Genomic DNA, 21326 nt, shown 5'->3' with positions numbered 1-21326 from the left:
TACATATCTTAATAAATTCTCATATATTTTGATGTAGCATGTGTTTTAAGTGTTCCAGAGTAATATTTATATCAAAACAAAAACTTACATTCTGAAGTTAACATGTACAGATACTCTCAATTACTTCACTCAAGTACTGGAAAGTTTAATGAATCTCAGGATGTTGTTGATAAAATGGAAGATGATAGCAAAGGGAAACTGATTTAAACTGACTATCATTTTAATTCCACATTCATATCATTTAGTCTAAATATACCAATTCTTATTTTCCATGCAAAAGTGTCACTTAATTGCAAATATCTTTTCATTTGATTTTCATATATAATTATTTTTGACTAGAAATTATGGTTAACATGAGTATTATATGTCCTGAGAAACCACAATACATGCTGAAATAAAACAAGGCAAAAAAACTGAAGTCACCAAAATTGTGTATAAAATACCAACACCCTCCAATTCAGCTGCATGCCTCTTTATCATTCAGTTTGAAAGATATCTTTTCAAGATTTTACAAGTGTTATCTTAATCTAATATTTTATATACATCTTACAGAAATTTAACATCTTATGTTTTGCAATTCAGCTTGTTATTCTTTGTTTAAATTTATTTAAAAAGGTTTATCTTCCCATATTTTTGTGCAGTTCAGTTTAACAATTTTTTAACTTATCTTTAGCTGGAACCATATAGCCAATATTGTGCTGATGTGCTGTTAAATGCTATTGCTATTTATGCTCTCTTATAAGTAAAATCTAACTGCAAACAACACAGGCCCTGATTTGCCATAGCATGATGTGCTGGCATATCAGGGTCTATACAGTTTGTTTTACTGATTAGTCCAGACAATCTGCATAGACTTAGATTTGCCAACACATTATGCAATGGCAGATCTGGGTCTTTACTGGTATCGAGTCTTTACATGCAACTGTGTCTTCATATGCTATTGTGCCTTTACAGCTATTGAGTCTTTGCATGCTATTGTGTCTTTACTGCTATCAAGTCTTTACATGCTATTGTGTCTTTACTGCTATCAAGTCTTTACATGCTATTGTGTCTTTATATGCTACTGTGTCTTTGATATGCTATCAAGTCTTTACATGCTATTGTGTCTTTACTGCTAGAGGCAATTTTAGTTGTCTTGTGTGTGAACTGTTAGTGAATACAGTATCTGACATAAATCAATTATAATTGTGACTCAGTAGAAGCATGGGTTGTTTTGGGTGTGCTATATATAGCCTGTCACAATTATAATATCAGCCACTGACTGAATACTACAGTGACTTATTAGTCACAAAGGCAAATTATGAAAACGTGTACTGCCAAAGTCCAAGTTATTAGCACAAAGGCAAATTATGAAAACGTGTACTGCCAAAGTCCAAGTTATTAGCACAAAGGCAAATTATGAAAACGTGTACTGCCAAAGTCCAAGTTATTAGTCACAAAGGCAAATTATGAAAACGTGTACTGCCAAAGTCCAAGTTATTAGCACAAAGGCAAATTATGAAAACGTGTACTGCCAAAGTCCAAGTTATTAGCACAAAGGCAAATTATGAAAACGTGTACTGCCAAAGTCCAAGTTATTAGCACAATGGCAAATTATGAAAACGTGTACTGCCAAAGTCCAAGTTATTAACACAATGGCTCTGATGACAATTTTGGAGCTGATAAATGTTGCAAATTCCCAATTTTCTATATATTTTCTTCAAATTGTATAATTCTGGTCATGAGTTCCATAGTATTACCACATGATAGCTGGAATAATGTCATAATGAAGGCTACAATCAGGATGGAGAGTTGTAGTATTCAATTACTGATGATTACGATTACAGATTATAACTACACTATGAAAATATCAAACAAAAGAATAGTGTCTGATTGATACTCTACCAGGGACATCATATGAGTTGCTGGTATTTCCATGGATTTGAGATAAATACTGATCTCCTTGTAGTCCACACTCAGACCTGAGAACAACTTTTCTCTGCCTCCTGAACCAGAAGTTAGGTTCCCTAAATGACAAAGAATAGACTACAATCAGAAAAAAGTTCATAGCTGATCAATAAAGTTTATCTGTAGATTGGTATACATAATATTAATGTGTACACCGCTCCCTCGATAACTCGCGCCCGGATAACTCGCGATCCTGCTTATAACGCAGTGTCCGTCTTGGCTCCTGATTTTTTCCAGAGAAAATGTATTTAAAATATCTTTAAAATATGCTGAACATGAAAAAATTATGATAAGAATTGATAAATTAAACCTTGATACATTGCTCGTTTTATCATCGAAAATGGTGATTAATGCCCATAAAAATATAATCCATATTTTGAAATTTGCAAGTTCTAAAGAAGAATTAATTTCAGAGATCTCGAAAACACTTAATTATGCGTATTTGGATGCCAATTTTTGATCTGGGACGCAGAAAATCACTGAGGCGGGTATCCTCCGTACGCATGTAATAGGTGTGCGGGAAAATTCAAAGATTTGCCGGTCCTGTTTCAGCCACCTGTTTTGTGGGAAAATGTGTTGATCAGTTAACTGTGCTGATATTTACAATGACAGAATTCAGTGACTGAAAGACTCTTTGATGTACTGTTGCCATTTTATAAGAGTACATTAAAAAAAAAAAAAAAGAACATGATGCAACAGCTAGGTGGCTAGTTCAAAGGCTTTGACTGTCGGCCGAGTGAGAAAATGTACTGATATTTAGTGATTGAATTCAGAGGCAGAAAGACCCAGTTTTAAAATCCTAGCGAGACCTCTGTTTAAAGATATCATATATTATGTAAGTTTTTATGATAAATAGTTGTCATTATACTGTAAATAAACAGTCTGGTGAAATAGCGATCAATGAAAACTTCTGGTAAATGCTAACAGGTGGCAACAGAGAATGAAATAAACACCAATTAAACGTCTTCCTGTGTGAAAGTCACATTCTAATCCTTTAATTCCGTTTCAGTGTAAACATTATAATCACAACATATTCTGTTCATTGAAAACATGAAAACAGTCAATCGACCATCACATCGAAACCCGTGAGTACTTCTGTGAGAACCTAATTACATGTACGTGCCAGCTTTGTTTTGATCAACAACTTGGGGAAGTGTTTGTTGCATTTTAAAAAAAATCGATTACAAGAGACCTCGGGTGCTGGATTAAGGGTCTTGGAGCTGCCTTTGATGTAAAGCAAAACAGTAACAGAGACAACGACGATGATAGTGACTTCGAATGTTTCAGTGAAACTGATGTCATTAATGTCGAGGCTCTTTGGGAGAAATTCGTACAGACTCATGGTCCTGAGGTGGGCGTTTCTCTTGATGATATGGAGGAGTGGATTTGTGCTGACAATGATTGTCCCACAGCCGAATACATGTCAGATGAAACTATAATTATTTCTATAGCGAACAAATTTGCAGCAGAAGACGATTCTAACTGGAGTAACACAAGTGTTGAAAGTGATACAGACGCAGATGTTGTACCCCACCCCTCTGCACAGGAAGCAATAAAATATTTTGATACTGCCATAAGGTGGCTGGAGACCCAAAATGTTGACTACGTAAGCTCAAGCAGTTGAGAAATCTGAGGGATTTTGCTCGGCAGCAAAGAAACCAAGGAGTAACACACAAAAAAAAATTAATTGATTTTTTCAAAAAGTGAATTGATATTTGTCAGGCGTGGCACAAACAGCAAGTATTAACTTGTTCTAATTTACGTTGTTTTAAATTTGTAGACCAATTAAATATGTTAGTACTGATTAACCCTTGTTTTTTTTGTTTTCCATTTTACTTCTATTGCATTCAAATCTATCTATCTATCATTCGATCGACACTGTTTCTCGAAAAGAGTCGATCTTTTGTATATAAAAAAAGTCTAATTTGGATCAAACAATAAAACTAGAATGTATCCAATTCAACATAAAAATTAGTGACGTAGTACACAATGTGTGAAGTGGTACACATGTTAAGCGAACGGAAACCACATGGAATAATGTTTTCGGTGATCGCCTCAATATACTGTAATTTATCCTGAAATTAATGTTGTCCTATGAGAAAATAATAAAGTACACCGTTATGAAAAGATATTTATTAACAGTTAATCTCAGAACGATTATAAAGTGAGTATTCAGCAGTATAATCTGCCTACCCCCCCCCTTATTTTTCCGTTATGTCGTCAATCACTTTATTGGTTTTGGGCTTATTTTATAGGTCCCTCGATAACTCGCGCCTCACTTATAGTGCAGTCGATGTTTCTGGACCCTGATGTGCACGAGTTATCGAGGGAGTTGTGTATACTGTTTCCTTGGTATATAGAGTATATTGTACATGTATGTTTACAATACATGCATATGTTACTGTATATAGAGTATATTGTACATGTATGTTTACAATGCATGCATATGTTACAGTATATAGAGTATATTGTACATGTATGTGTACAATATATACATACAATACAGTATGTATAGTATACTGTAAATGTATGTATACACTATATGCATGTTACAGTATATACAGTATATTTTAGATGTATGTGTACAATATATGCATATGTAACAGTATATATAGTATACTGTAAATGTATGTATACAATATATGCATATGTTATAGTATATTTCAGATGCATGTATACAATATATGCAGGTTACAGTATATACAGTATATTTTAGATGTATGTATACAACATATGCATATGTTATAGTATATTTTAGATGTGTGTATACAATATATGCATATGTTAAAGTATATTTTAGAAGCATGTATACAATATATACATACAATACAGTATAAATGTATGTATACAATATATGCATGTTACAATATATACAGTATATTTTAGATGTACGTGTACAATATATTCTTATGTTATAATATATACAGTATATTTTAGATGTATGTATACTATATATGCAAATGTTACAATATATTTTAGAAGCATGTATACACTATATGCATGTTACAGAATATGCAAAACATTTTAGATGTATGTATACTATATATGCATATGTTACAGTATATTTTAGAAGTGTGTATACAACATATGCATTTTATAGTATATACTGTATATTTTAGATGTATGTATGCTATATATGCATTTTACAGTATATAATATATATTTTAGATGTATGTACACTATATATGCATATGTTACAGTATATTTTAGAAGCATGCATACAATATATGCATGTTACAGAATATACAGTATATTTGAGATGTATGTATACTATATATGCATATATATGCATATGTTACAATATATACTGTCTATTTTAGATGTATGTATAAAATGCATACATGTTACAGTACACACAGTATATTTTAGATGTATGTATAAAATATATGCATATGTTACAGTAATATTTAACTGTATACATATAATACATGCATACATTACAGTATAATACAGTAGATTGTGATGAATTAATTAGTTCAATTTTTTTTATTTTAACTTTAAAATTGGCACTGTATAGCCAGTATTGTGCTAATGTACAGTGAAAACACCTCCCTACTTACCCACCCACATACTAAACTTCCTATCCACTGTGACAGAACATAAACTTTATGTAACAATAAAAAGAACATTCAATTCAATGATATCAAAGTAGCGGTGTTTTAAATGGTTGATCTCAAATGGGCAATGATTAATATTGAATTTATGAAATGAGTTGAATAATTTCCAGCTTTTGTGAGCCTTGGTCCAAGTCTGCAACACAGTCAATTTTCACATGAAGGATTTCAACTTTGCTTGCATTTAAATACACAGCAAAATTACTCATTCAATACATACTGAGGAAGAGTGGTCTGTGCATATGTAAACAGCCGTATCAGTCCTGGAGTTATGGAAGAATTCATTTTTGATACATGACCATGTAGTGATGAAAACCATTGCATGCCACAGATAAGCAAGCATCATCCACTCATTTGACAAATCATATCATAAATAGACACAGGGTAGAAATTTAAATATAGCTTCAAGAAAACTAGATGATGAAATATAATGTTTGCCTGTGGCAATGGATGGCTCTGATAACCACCCAGTTCTGTCATAAATCGACTCTAACTCCAGCACCAACATGATGGATTAGATGTAGACAGACCACTCTTTCAGCATGTACCAAATGAGTGGTGTTGCTCTGTATGTTGATATAAATGGTGTTGATATAAATCATGTCCAAACAAATGTTGATAATTTTATCCACATTTAGTGATGCTCATGTCAAAATTCACTAAGATAAAGACACATATATAATTTGTAATGCTCAACTGAAATAACTTTAGAAACTAGAATCTCTCTACATAGCTAGCATTCTAGCATCTGATTCGTTGCACCCTGTGGCAAAATTAATTTAAAAATCAATTTGTCACAGCTTTGACAAATTAGGAGAAAAAGATGGATGGGGAGGTCTCCATTTGACCTATAAAAAAATCCATGATGGAATCTGTAAACCTTACCATTGGAGTGAATCACAACAACAGCTGGGAGCTGCAATATCCCATAGTGTTTCTTCAATTTTCTGAAATTACATCACAGACATTAACTGACATATTCATAACAAAGTCAGTGTGTTTACAACTACTCTATAACTGTAATTTAATTCAATCTGATCAACAGATATTTTGGGTTGCTGTAACAAAATAGTACTAAGCATACTACAGTAAAAATTGTCTTGAAAGTCCATACCTTTGAGAGATCACATATCTTGAGAGACCACCTGTATTGAGAGATTATTATGATTTAATAGAAAGGTGTTCTTTCAAGGTATGTTCTACAGTAATAAACATGCTATTAATACTGAAATAGAGGTTTTTTTTGTTATACATGTCAAAATTTTCTAAGTTTCAAACTTCTCTCTACACTTGGTATCAAAAGCAAACAACAATGAATATGATGATGCAATAGTTCACTAATAAAAATATGTGAGCTTATTATGGCCATCTGATATAGCAATGTTTTCATATTACATATTGAAAAACTTTATATTACAATACATGTCCCACATGTATACAGTGTAGATCTGCCACCAGTGTCTTTGCAGTTTGTTCTATTTATAATAATGTTGACAAGAATGCACCAGATCTGGCTTTATGCTCCTCATGGACAGGTCCCTATTATACTAATCTCAGTCTGAAAAAATCTATTCTTTTATGATATACATAAGTGTGATATATAGACTTATTAGCAAAATAATTTTCTTTTTTTCATTCCTATATTATCATCATGTGAAAAAACATCATATTTTCACATGTGAAAAACACATCTATTTTCACATGTGAAAAACACATATTTATATTTTCACATGTGAAAAACACATCTTTATATTTTCACGTGAAAATATAAGATTTTCCATCAAGCCATGTGACACTTGATTGTGTGTGCCCACAAAGGTTGTCCCTGCAGCAACAAAACTGAGTATTTATTGAAAAATCATCTTGAACATAATTACTATAATCATATAATTTAAAAATCGTTTAATTTTTCCAAAAAAAGCAAATAAGAAACTATGTTTTTTGTGTGGTGTATGCAAGCAGTGTGCTATTGTGTGGTGTATGCAAGCAGTGTGCTATTGTGTGGTGAATGCAAGCAGTGAGCTATTGTGTGGTGTATGCAAGCAGTGTGCTATTGTGTGGTGAATGCAAGCAGTGTGCTATTGTGTGGTGTATGCAAGCAGTGTGCAATAATCAATCTTTTTCCATGTGCACACCTGACCAAGAATTGTATAATTTTAAAATAGTAGGTCAAATTACCTTTTTGATGGAAGACTAAATGCTATTGAGCTGCTCTAGAACCTCAGTATAATTTAAAAGACTCAGTGGTAATCCTCAGTGGATCACAGCTGACAGCATTCCTACTAGGACTACTTTGTTGTGCCTGGTTTTGCAACCTAGAACTACTTTCATCATGGCCAGGTTCTCCATCCTCACAACATTGCAGACAATAAATAACGTCCCTTTTATCAGACTCTAAATACTGCAATCTCTATCAGTACTTTTCAACAATTATCTTGTCCCTTTTATCAAACTATAAACACTGCAATCACTATCTGTACTTTTCAATAATCATATGTCACTTTTCAACCAGATTCTTCTCATTCCGTTTAATGACTTGAATTTTCTTCACTAAATGCTATTTGAATGTACCACAAAAATTTTCACTATTTTCACAGATGAAATGTACTTATTTCACAACAATAATATTCCCTCTTCTATGAAATCATCCCTTCTACAATGAAAAAGTGGTTGTGTAAATGGGTGATCTCACACAAGGAAGACAAAATGAAATATATTAATTTGGTGCTGGCCAAGATGACCTCTGGTCAAGGGGAGGTGATTTTTGAGAGAGGCCTCTAATGAGGCTTGATCAGTGCATTTTATTCTCTTTAGTTTGTTTGTTTTTGCTAAATACGTTCAATTTCAAGATCTTAGCAAGAGGTCCAAGTGGAATGATATTGCTAACATAGCTTTACAGTCAACCATTTTACTTAATAGACGTTTGTACTATTGCAAGGACACAACCTAGGTGAACTATCTATCAAACTTTATATCATACTGATTTTACCTAGTTTACTATATCCTGATTAAAATTCTTTCTAAAGACAGAGGCCAAATTAACATGCACAGGTTCTAGATCATCACACATGATATAAACCCACTAACCAAAAGTTGTAAAGAAAATGGATTGGAAAAATTGTCAGTAGATTTGGAGAGGAAACAAGCTCAGCCAATTACATGCATGGTATCTGATTAATATGTGCTTATCTTGCTTATTTTAATCCTGTCTCTGAATATGGTAATATAAGCTTAAGGTGGGGTAAAATATGACTGGAATTCAGTTTCCACAGCAGAAAGAAATTTAGCCAATTAAGACAGAAAATTAATTAATATGCACAGATCTTTTCCATAATCAAAATCATCCAACATCTTGATAATATATAGACTATTTAACAAGACAAGTTCAGCCAAATCAGATGCATGGTCACATTATTAATATGTATTAATTACATTCATAATCACAATCAACCAAGATAGTGATGAGTTATGCCTATCTGCCAAGTTTGATCAAAATACTATCAAAAATAAAAATCTCTTGAATGAAAAAACAAAATTAGCCAATCAGATACAAGATTTCCATGTAGATCTGGCTCATAACAAAAATCATTTAACAACTTTTTGATTTAGCCTATATACCAAGTTTAACTAAAATCAGGCCAGAAATACACAAGTGCTAAGAAGCTCAGACCATTACATGTATACACAATATTAATTTTGCTCAAAATAAAAAACATTAAAAGTAGGTCCTAATGATATATTAGCCAATTTAATAAGTTTGATCAAAATTTGATAAATTGTCACTATAGCATTGACAAATTCAACCAATCAGAATTAAAATGACCTCATTAATATGCATGGATCTGACTAATAATTGAATTCATACAAGATCTTGATGGTTTAGAATGTGTACCAAGTCTGATCAAAACTGAATTAGAAATACACTCTCGAGAGTGGTCTGCCAACCTGATGCAAGAAATCAGTTCAAAAATAGGCATGGATCCTGCCCATTATGGAAATCATGCAAAATCTTCATCATATAAACCTATATTTGAAGATCAAAATCTGATTGGTCACAAGCTCAGCCAATGCAAGATCACCTCATTAGTATCCATGAATCTTAGCCATTACTGAACTCATCAGCAATCTCTGTGATTTAAGCATATATTACAAGCTGGATCAGAAAAATGGGCCTTGAGAGCAGTAACAAGGTCACCAAATTAATGCAAGATGACCTCATTAATATGCATGGATCTCAATTATTATAAATCTCAACTGTGATTTTGATGATATAAACCAATATTCCATGCTTTATCAAAATCAGATCAGAAATATGGACTCCTGATTGGTACAAGCAATTACTGATGGATGGACAATGGACAATGCATGAAATGCCATATTATAAGCTCATTAGGTTGTACAGGTCATATGAGCTAAAAGCTAAGTGATTTACAGTAGTTTTTCATCCCTATTATCATTGTCAAACTAAAGAGATCAACTTACATGATATCAGATGCATGCTCATGAACAATTAAGGGTTTGCTATTCTCATGTTCTGATGCAAGCTGAAAAAGATTTTGTAATAAAAGTGACTGTTTTAGCAGCATGATTATTGATAAATTTGAGATCTGAGTTTGATTTGAATTAATCTTTGTTTCTATGTTTCTTTTGTCAATACTTATGGGAAAATGATAAAAAGAACATTTCTACAGACAAATGATTCTGATAGTATATTAAGGTCCTGATGGTACTGCCATTATTAGATTATTTCAAACTAATCCTACACAGAAAGTTTTCTTTTGCCATTTTCTACAGGATGGAAAATAGAAAGTATGACAGTGTCTGCACAAATTTTACTTTGAAACTTTCTAGATGACTATAATGTCCAAAGTCTGGATTCAAATTGTTCTCTGTACTACTTTCATAGTAATAATTGTAGAAATACCAAAATCTTGGAAAATACTTTTTATGATGTGTGTTTATTATGTAATATTTATGTGTAGCTACAAGCAAAGATAAATGCAAACAGACTGTTTCAGCAAAAACTATAAGCATTCTGCTAGGAAAGGATAAAGGTATATATATGTTTTTGATACATCTACATGTCCAATTTATGTCTTGAAAAATATCAATTACTGCCAAAATATTGTGTCAGAATGAAATGTACAATGGTACATAAATGTTGCACCTTGTCCATAATATCCTCTATCTCAAATGGTACATAATTTGTGTACGTTGTATTTAATATCCTCTATATAAAATGATATATAAATGTTGTACCTTGTATACCATTTCTTCTATTTTAAATGGTACATACATGTTTGTACCTTGTACATAATATCCTCTATTTCAAATGATATATAAATGTTGTACCTTGTATCTATCACATCCTCTACTGTAAATGGAATGAAAATGTTGTACCTTGCATAAATAATCCCCTCTATCTCAAATATTATATAATATTCTCTATTTCATATAATTCATAACTGTTGTACCTTGTATATAATGTCCTCTAAATCAAATGGTACATTATTGTTGAACCTTGTACATAATGTTCTCTAATTCAAATCACACATAAATGTTGTACCTTGTATATAATGTACTCTAATTCAAATGGTTCATAATTGTTGTATCTTGTACATATTGTCCTCTAATTCAAATGGTACATAAGTGTTGTACCTTGTACATAATGTCCTCAAATTCAAATGGTACATAATTGTTGTACCTTGTATATAATGTCCTCTAATTCAAATGGTACATAATTCTTGTACCTTGTATATAATATCCTCTATCTCAATATGTCTGGAACCTGTTGGGAAGGCAATCATCACAAGGTGGTATTTCTGAATTGTATCTGCCACCATCTCCTCTGTTATGTCCAACATCTGTTCATCATATTTCTTACTCTGAACATGTAAATAACATTATTAAATGCATTATCAAAAGAATGAAAAATCTAAAAGTTAAAAAGTAAGCTGCCCTAAAAAGATACATCAATTTTCTCATAAAAATCAAATAAAGAATCAACCTGAATTCAATTGAGCCATAAATTTTTTTAAAAATTCATGTCTTTTTTGGAGTGAGAAAAGTGAATCTGCAGAAGCATCATAAAGGGCAAAAGATCTTTTTACACCACTCAAATTTAAAAAAGAAGGAATTATTCTGTAATGTCTCCCCCTTTAGTTAGAGGGGTGGTTAATTGGATTTGGCTGGCGTTATCTAGAGGATGACCTCCGTCAATATTATAGCATGGCGGGAGTGAAAGAAGAACAGAATTTCAACTCATGCAAGATCTTCATCACATAAACCTATATTTGAAGAGAATGATCAAAATCTGAAAAGTAATATGGCTTCCAGATTGGTAACAAGCTCAGCCAATGCAAGATCACCTCATTAATATTCATGAATCTTAGCCATTACTGAACTCATCTGCAATCTCTGTGATTTAAGCATATATTACAAGCTGGATCAGAACTGAATCAGAAAAATGGGCCTTGAGCATAAAAATCAAACAGAGAATCAACCTGAATTCAATTGAGCCATAATTTTTTTTTTAAATTCATGTCTTATTTGGAGTGAGAAAAGTGAATCTGTAGAAGCATCACAAGTTCGAAAGATCTTTTTACACCAATCAAATTTTTAAAAAAATGAATTAGTCTGTAACATCTCCCTCTATGTAAGAGGGGTGGTTAATTGGATTTGGCTGGCATTATCTAGAGGATGACCTCCCTCAATATTATAGCACGGCAGGAGTGAAAGAAGAATAGAATTTCAAGAGAACTGAGCAAGAATACTGGGAAGAAATAAAGCAATATGAGCCCCCTTTGACAAGAAAATAAAAAATTTAATCAGAATAAATTAATAACAGCAATTCCAATTCAAATTAGAGTATACCAATAGAATTTAACATGAGTGTCCAATTTGTGTTTATTTCATATCATAATGAGAGGTTAAAAGAGTGCAATGTCCACTACTGATTTGCATCACCTTCCTCTCTTGACTGCATATCAATGTCCTCCTAGTTCATCCTTCCTAAGCTTTATGCTTTGTCCCTTCATAGACTTTCTGGTCCTTTTATTCTGACCTCATCCTTCTTTTCCTAAGACTTCTGTCTTCAGACTGTCCCATCTCTCTCCCAGAAAGCTGTTCCTTCCTCTCTCAACCATATATCAACGTCTGCTAGTTCATTCTTCCTAAGCTCTATGCTTTGCCCCTTCATGGACTTCCTGGTCTTTTTATTCTGACACTGTCCTTCTTTTCCTTGGACTTCTTTCTTCAGACTGTCCCGTCTCTCTCCCAGAAAGCTGTTCCTTATTGCTGTTCTCTTTCAAAACTTGTGCGTCCTAGCACTAAAACCTGTCTTTCTTTTTACAAGGCAGCCACCTGGTCCCTTTCTAGTTTAACAAGGAAAGCACTATTCTCTTTAGGCCTCCCCAAAGTCAAGACTCTCTTCCTCTTTCAGGAATTCAGACTAAAGAATTTCAACTAAGGTCATCACTTTAAAGTCTGATTGCTTCTAAAGTGTATGCCTTAATTTATTCTGCCCAATCATAGGCAGTGGTCCCATATTTTTCCCAAAGAAATAATTCCTTTTATCAGCTTTAGACAGCTCAGAATTTGTGAATGATGGTGCATTACAATTTGCCTTTGAAAAAATTATAAGTGGACATAGATTCCTACCAAGTGGTTAGGGTTGGTAGCTCAAATGATTACTTTCTAAGGACCATGTTAAGATACCCCGGTCAATTTCTGTGAGTTGGAATGCTGCCCCTTTGAAGTTAACACTGATATGGGGGCAGATGAATGAAGAAAGGTTGAAGTGACCCTTCACAAAGACTTTTCTGGCGTAAATGCGATAACATTTTAATGCTCAATGCATTCAACTTTAAAGTTCACTGCAATTCAAAATTCATGTATAAATAACTTCAAGTACATGTCAATGAATTAAAATTAAGATAAAACGTGTCTTTATCAAAGTTTATTAATATATCAACCCTACCATGAAATATCATTTATGAAATAATTGGAAAGAATTTTTTAAAAATTATTTCAACATATATAGACATGAACATGGTAAAATATGTTAAAAATATTTAAACTGTAATAGCTTATAAACACAGAAAATAAACCTATATAATATCTATTATGGTATACATCATTTTTATCACTGTGCAGAAAATTATACTTCAAAGATTCATCTGCCTTTTAAGAACCAGCAAAACCTTGTGGGATGTCAAGCACACTTTTAGGACCTCACTGCTATGTTATACACTCTGTAGCATTTTGTTATCACAGCATTATATTTCAATTTATGAATGTGATGGTTACCAGTGATGTCAACCATGTCCTCAGTTCCTTTTTCCATGGTAGTCCGGGGTAATCATATCGTGATGTCTCTCCCAAGTAACATCGGACAGACGGTAGTCTTTTAGGACCATGAGTCTTGTACAAGGGAGACTTCTGGTGAAAAAATGGTGTACAATATACAGTACAATAAAACTGGCTTGAGAGAATGACATGTTTTCATACTGGACACTTCCGTGAATTCTGACTAAAACTCCTATGAATTTGTCCTTTTATGAAGGGTACATTTCTAAAGAAATGGCCAATGGCCAGTTAGTTTTATCAAACACATAAAATCTTATTTTACTTTCTTGTTAAACTGTGATACCTTTTTTAAGACAAAATATTCTTCTTCATATATAATCCATCAGCAATTATGAATTCCTTCAATAACTAATATTTCAATGCAATATTGAATTTATTTTTAGTTCAGCCCATATTGAGCCTAAGATTCAAGCATTGCTGTTAAATGTGTGACCTTGATGGCAAGGTCAAAAGGTTGAGTGAGCATTTTGCTGAATAAATTTTCTGAGCTTATAATGAGCAACCAACGTGCGAAGAAAATCTATCACATGGTTAGGAAACATAATCACATGGTTTAGGAAACATAAGATATGATAGAACTTAACTAAAAACATATTTAATGCAAATTTCTTTTGACTGTGATCTTCACCTCAAAGTCAAAGAAGCACATGAGTTTGTTGCAGAATAAATTGTCTTAATTTCCGAATTATTTATCCTAATATGCATAAAATCTACCAGCAGTTTAGGAAATATAAGTTTAATGATAAAAGATTTAGCCAAAAACCTAATGCAAATTTTCTATGACTGTGATCTTGACTCCAAGGTCATAGGGGCAAGTAAGCATGTCATAGAATGAGTTGTCTTAATTCATAATGATTCATGCAAAGTATGATGTGAATCTATTGGCAGGTTTTAGGAAATATGCAAATTAAAACATTTAACCGAAACCATCGTAAACTGTTGATGAGAATGTTGCTAGTAGAATAATGACTGCTATGTCTTGCTTACACAAATGTGGGCTCAATGAAATCATAATAAAGATTATCATGAAAGTCATTATATTGAAATACCAGCTGGTATAAGATAAATACTAATAAAATTTTGGCACCCAACAAAAATAAAAAAAACGTTTCTACCATGCAATCATATGTTAAATACAAAGATTTACACAACATACATAAATTTACCAAAATGTTTACAAATGTTGTCATAAACAATACCTCATCTGGTGTGTATGAACCAAGTTCCCATTTTGTGTAATTTGCACTTGAATGTTTTGTCCTCCAGACACTGACAATGGACAATTCCAGCTGAGAGCCAAGTCCTGAAAGATGCAGAGGACACTGCTTAAAATAATACAATAATGCAATAGGAAACCTTATCAATCATGTTCTTGGGCAATTCCAAACTTGTGTTCCTATGTTATTATAAATGTTGCATTCACTGACGTCCCACACAGCTGTCATGTAACTTAGAGGTACAATCTAATATAATACACTATAATATTATACACTGTAATATTTCATTACAAAACAGTAAAAAGAGTCAATTAGAGATTACCGTGTATACTTGCTTGTAAGCCAAATCCAGCTGTAAACTGCAAAGACCCAGATCTGTCATCACAGGATCCACTGGCAGATATGCATCTATGCAGCTTGTAAGGAATAATCAGTAGATCAAATAACATAGACTCTGATCTGCTGGCACATTATGAGACAGTGGAAAAGGATCTATGTTGTTTGCAACTGGAACCAACTTTTAAGCCAGAGTGAACTGCAAAGATTCCTCCCAACTATGTATCCCCACTTAGAGTATATTTACGGACAGACACATGGACATAGCAATTGCTGCATCCATAGTATTACATACCTGGGAGATAAATGTATATTCTTCTTCCAATCATACTTTACTAGTCCATTTATTCTGGTACATGACACTTTATTAATTCATTTATTCCGGCACATGACACATGAAAGTTATCAATGTTTACATTAACCATGTTTCATAGATGGCAAATATTTCAGTGAATATTGCTGGCTAGCCAACTTTCGATATACCTCAGGATGAATTCCATTATATATCATATACTGGCAAGTCATACAAGATAAAATCATTAAAATAATGCTGAACCTGATGATTTCTCAATAACAGACAGTGCATCTATATCCTACATCATGTCAAAATAATGCTGATGCTGATGATTTCTCAATAACAAACAGTGCATCTATATCTTACATCATGTCAAAATAATGCTGATGCTGATGATTTCTCAATAACAAACAGTGCATCTATATCTTACATCATGTCAAAATAATGCTGATGCTAATGATGTCTCAATAACAAACAGTGCATCTATATCCTACATCATGTCAAAATAATGATGATGCTGATGATTTCTCAATAACAAACTGTGCATCTATATCCTACATCATGTCAAAATAATGCTGAACCTGATGATTTCTCAATAACAAACAGTGCATCTATATCCTACATCACGTCAAAATAATGCTGAACCTGATGATTTCTCAATAACAAACAGTGCATCTATATCCTACATCATGTCAAAATAATGCTGATGCTGATGATTTCTCAACAACAAAAGGCATATCTAGGTTAGTAGTCTCACTGTGTCAATCAACTGATCTATTCCAATATATTATTTTAAATAAAATTTAATACTGAATATGAGTAAATGCTGAAGAGTTAGAAACATTCAACAACAAAAAAAACAGCAACAAAAATCAGCATATTTTCATGTGAGTAAAATATATCAACAGAAACAATATTTCACCCTACACTTAATTGATGTATTACATCAGATCCATTGCTCTGTGATTTGTGTATATGTCTTTTTTGCTTCCTAATTTGTTTATTATTCAGTTTCCACATTATTCTGTAATAAGTCATGAATGAACCACAGTAAGTCATGACTGTACCACTATCTGCTATGGAAAGAGTACATACAACTGTGAATAAAATAAATGAGTATTTACTGACATACAACCCTTAAATTTAGGTGTTATGTATATCTGATTTAATTTACATTTGATTTAATTTGTTTGTCTGTTAGTTTTTATTTTTTTTTATTCCATTACTTGCTATTGTAATGTAACTTCACTTACTGGAATAGAGTTCAGTTCTGACTGATTTTTTAAAATATATTTTTGACAAAAACAACTTTATAGAAACATTGTATCTAATGCCGACCTAGTTCCTGACCTTGATTAAGATCCAGTGATAGTTTGTAGTAAACAACTTTTTTTATTTCTTTTTAATTCTTTCACAGAATAAGATTCACAAAGTGGAATTGAGGCCATGCTTGGAGTATGTGACAAATAACATGTAGCAATTGTTACAAACTCTGGTTTGCAATATAGTTAGATTTATTACTGATGTTTTGAGAAATAATAGTTATTCTTGCCTTAACACTCACTTGAGAAGTTAAAATGTTTTATGTTGTGACCAGTTTTGGGCTAATTATTTTGTTTTTTTCAATTTATTTGGATTTCAAGTTTGTTTTCCCTGGAAATACTAGTGCTCTAAATTAATTCTTGGACAAAGACATTTATCAAAATGTACACAGAATTCAAAAACTGGAATAATATTTTCTTTGATTCAACAAGAGACTTGTTGACACTGCAGCACTTCACAGGTTACAACAGACATCATCATATTCCAGTTTGGATTTCATCGGGATTCAAACTCAGTTTCATTAGAACTTTTTATTACTAGGCCTTCTATTTTTTAATTCTTGGATAATTATTTGGATTTGATTCAAAAAAGGATAAGTAATTTTTCTCATTTTTAATTTTTTTATCTAGGGAAATAAATTATTTGTTAAATTTTGCAAAGCTTGTTGTCTTCACATTTTTTCTTGTAATGGTTTGTAAAAGCCTAAACTTGTAACATAGGTAACTGAAAAACTTTTCTTAATTGAAGAGTAATTTTTGGGCATAATTCAAATTTTTGCATGCCTTAAAACATTCCATTCACAAATGTAAATATACCTGGTTCCCGAAAGACCACACAGAAAGGTTGGTGTCTGGAAGCCTTAATATGTCGTTGGAATGCACTGTTCGGAAAATCTTGTAAAAGAGGTTCTGCATCTGTAATTGAAAATAAAATTATGATAATAATAACTAAGAGATGGGAGTCAATTTACATATCCTCACCTGTTTATTAGTTACCCCTTCCTTCAACTCACTCTCAACCCTGAGCTGTCTGAAGGAGTTCAGAATCTTTAATGTCACTTCTTCATCTTCCTGAAACATGATGCTGAATATGATCAACCTCTTTAAAAATATTGAAGATGGAGTTCAGGTTACATGCTTGAGTCCATATTATCTAAGAAAATGTGACCCTAAACCCCCATCCTTCCAAGAGTTGCATCCAAGTTACATGCTTAAGTCCATGTTATCTATGAAAAAGTGACCCTTCCATGAGTTGCATCCAGGATCTGAAACTTCACCATCATCTACTTATCCTGCTAAAACAGAACTCTTTATAATCATCTTCCATCAGTTGGTATAGATGAAGTTCAGGTTACATGGAAGATTCCATTTTACTTACTAAAATGTGACTCTGAACCTTACCCCTTCCTCCCTCCTAACTGGATACCAGGATCCAAAAACCTCTGCCATCTATTCACCCTAGTATAATATCATACTAAATACGATCCTCCTCCAGTATGATGGACAAACCACAAAGAATATATCCACAACAACATGGATATAAAAAGTGGTACATTATTCTGGTATAAACCATCTCAGTGTGGTACATTATACTGGGGTAAATCATCTCAATATGGTAATCTATCCTGGGTATGTCATCTCGGTGTAGTACATTATTCTGGTTTAAGTCATCTCAGTGTGGCACATTATTCTGGGGTTAATCATCAAAATGTGGTACATTATTCTGGTATAAGTCATCTCAATGTGGTGCATTATTCTGGTGTAATTCATCTGTGTGGTACATTACACGGGTGTAAATCATCTCAGTATGGTACATTATCTCGAGTAAGACAACTCAGTGTGGTATATTATTCTGTGGTTAATCATCTCAGTGTGGTATAGTAGTCTAAGGTACATCACCTCAGTATGGTACATTATTCTGGAATTAATCATCTCAGTTTTATACATTATTCTGGTGTGAGTCATCTCAGTGTGGTACATTATTCAGAGATAAATAATTTCAGTTTGGTACATTATTCTTGTGTAATCATCTGTGTGGTACATTATTCTGGAGTTAGTCATCTCATTGTAGTATATTTTTCTGGGGTTAATCATCTCAGTGTGGTATATTATTCTGGGGTTAGTCATCTCAGTGTGGTATATTATTCTGGTGAAAATAATCTCAGTACAAAAAGAACAACAAGAGTCTACCATGACATTAAACATTGCAGAAATCCTGTTCTGTTCACACTTGTGCTGGTAGGTGATAAACTTTTATTACCCATTAAGGCACAATTTATAACTGACAAACAATTATGTAAACTGGGACGACGGAATGCCTATCATGGGACCATTATGTGTGTTTAATCTGCCTAATTATCTTCCAGTTTCTGTATGACAAATTCCATATTGTCACTGCTGCATTGTCTGAGCTACAATGTACTCACCAGAAACTCCAATAATTTCCAAACATCAAATGGTGATGCAAAACTAATTACTTATGATCATGTAGTGTTTTTAACATAAGCCCACAATAGGTAATGCTATGCAGAAAACTTTGAATACCATGATACCATAGTACCCAATATTGTAGCAAGCAAGGAAAACAAGGAAAAAATAACAATTCTGGTGTAAATAGAATACTTCTGGCCATTGACTGGAAAATAAATTGCTCTTGAAAAAGAAAATTAATATATGCCTTCAACTCTACATCTCAAACAGAATTTAAAAAAATCAAAATATATTATTATATATGGTAGCTTCATAAGATATCGTGGGTTTTATGGTATCAGGGTATTCTAAGTTTTCAGTACATTTTCTGCATAGCACCAGCTACTGTGCATTTATATACACTACATGACAAAAGTTAATAGTTCTGCATCACCAGCTTTTTCAGAGAAAATTTCAGGATTGCTGATGAGTACACTATTTTAAAAATACACCCATGAATATCACTTTTCTAAATAATGGCTGTACTCCATGTAATCAAATAGAATCTATATTTTTTAAATCACTGCCACTGTGTTGAATCAGTTAACCAGTTTGTAGTCGAATAATGCCCAATGATGTTATGCAAGTATTATATCTCATGATTACCATATTTCTAAAGAAGCAAGAGATCAAATCTATGGTAGCAAATAAGTATGGATGGTTGTTTTCTTGGGGTTTTGGCAACTGATAGGTTTTGATTTTAAAACATTCTTTTGTGTACACGATTTATTACTTTTCATTGGAACATTTGGAGTTGTTTAAACAGTCTGAGGTTGACATCTACTTTCATGCTCATGTTGGTGGTCCATTCTCCGCAACAATCCTGGCACTACTCTCCCTGTCATAGGTGATTACGGATGCATTTCCCTAATTCTCTCAGACAAGGTTCTGTTGGACGGCACATGTGGCAGAATGAGTGCCTTGGCAGTAGCATCCATTTTTCAAGTTGAATTACACGTTGTGCAACATATCCATCAAGTTCTAGCAATAGGACAAGTATATCCCATCCTAAAAATATTTTATCGGTATTACCAAGATATCAAAGTAACTATCCTTGCATAACCCAAAATCTATATGGCACCTGTTTATCGATCGTTCCCCGCAGTCATGAGAATTAAGCTGGAAATTAAATGCATTTTAATATAGAGCAAAAAGCAAGAAATAAATATATATAATATATTGAAGGTCGTTGTTTTTACTGCTTATTTGTCCATCGTAAACTGTACGACCCACGATAACATGGCACTATAGTATTAAGGTCGGCATCAAAGACACTATTTTACTTTCCTACTTTCTAGCACATACAAATTAGCGCTATTTCTTTTAAAGAAATTTAATATACTTTGAAAGGAAGGGTACTAATTGTGCGTGCGGTTACCTAATGCATGCGCCACTGAAATTATAAAGAAAAATAGTTGCGCAAAATCCAGCAGTAGCACTTTCGCCGCCATGTTGTTTACAGTACAACGGTGATCAAATATACGTTTACAATATGATATTACATCCTAGTGAGGTGTGAGAATTCCATAGTGAACCGCAAAGTTCGCAACTCTTCCGACACGCATATTGCGAAAATAATCTATTTTAACCAAAGGAGTATGATGTGTTGTCACCAATTTTTATTGTTTTTTTTATTGATAATAAGTCCATTTTATGTGTTTTGAGTGATAAAATAAAATATATTAATTACTTAAGTCAACATGTATGGCATCATTGAAATCATTCCATTAATGAACTCATAAACTCAAAAGTGAATTAT

At 32.8% G+C, this 21326-nt stretch overlaps 1 protein-coding gene across 1 annotated transcript in view; it reads right to left on the bottom strand.

Annotated features, from left to right (window-relative positions):
* The window catches only part of LOC149806849 (uncharacterized), a 65515-nt gene extending 44494 nt beyond the window's left edge, over nt 1–21021 (bottom strand). The window contains exons 1-8 of the mRNA XM_089975878.1: nt 20946–21021; nt 17915–18013; nt 15128–15231; nt 13869–14000; nt 11312–11446; nt 10044–10105; nt 6447–6508; nt 1885–2006 (exon numbers count right to left, since the gene is read on the bottom strand). Coding sequence (XP_089832004.1) covers nt 1885–2006; nt 6447–6508; nt 10044–10105; nt 11312–11446; nt 13869–14000; nt 15128–15231; nt 17915–18013; nt 20946–21018 — 789 coding nt within the window. The 5' untranslated portion in view covers nt 21019–21021. The remainder of the gene's footprint in view (nt 1–1884; nt 2007–6446; nt 6509–10043; nt 10106–11311; nt 11447–13868; nt 14001–15127; nt 15232–17914; nt 18014–20945) is intronic.
* Nucleotides 21022–21326: the final 305 nt, after the last annotated feature.

The sequence above is a fragment of the Sinohyriopsis cumingii genome, chromosome 1, assembly GCF_028554795.1.
Source record: "Sinohyriopsis cumingii isolate HCF-2022 chromosome 1, ASM2855479v2, whole genome shotgun sequence".
Taxonomy (NCBI): Eukaryota; Metazoa; Mollusca; class Bivalvia; order Unionida; family Unionidae; genus Sinohyriopsis; species Sinohyriopsis cumingii.
Note: the sequence above shows the minus strand (reverse complement) of the source record. Positions and strands in the feature narration are given on the sequence as shown.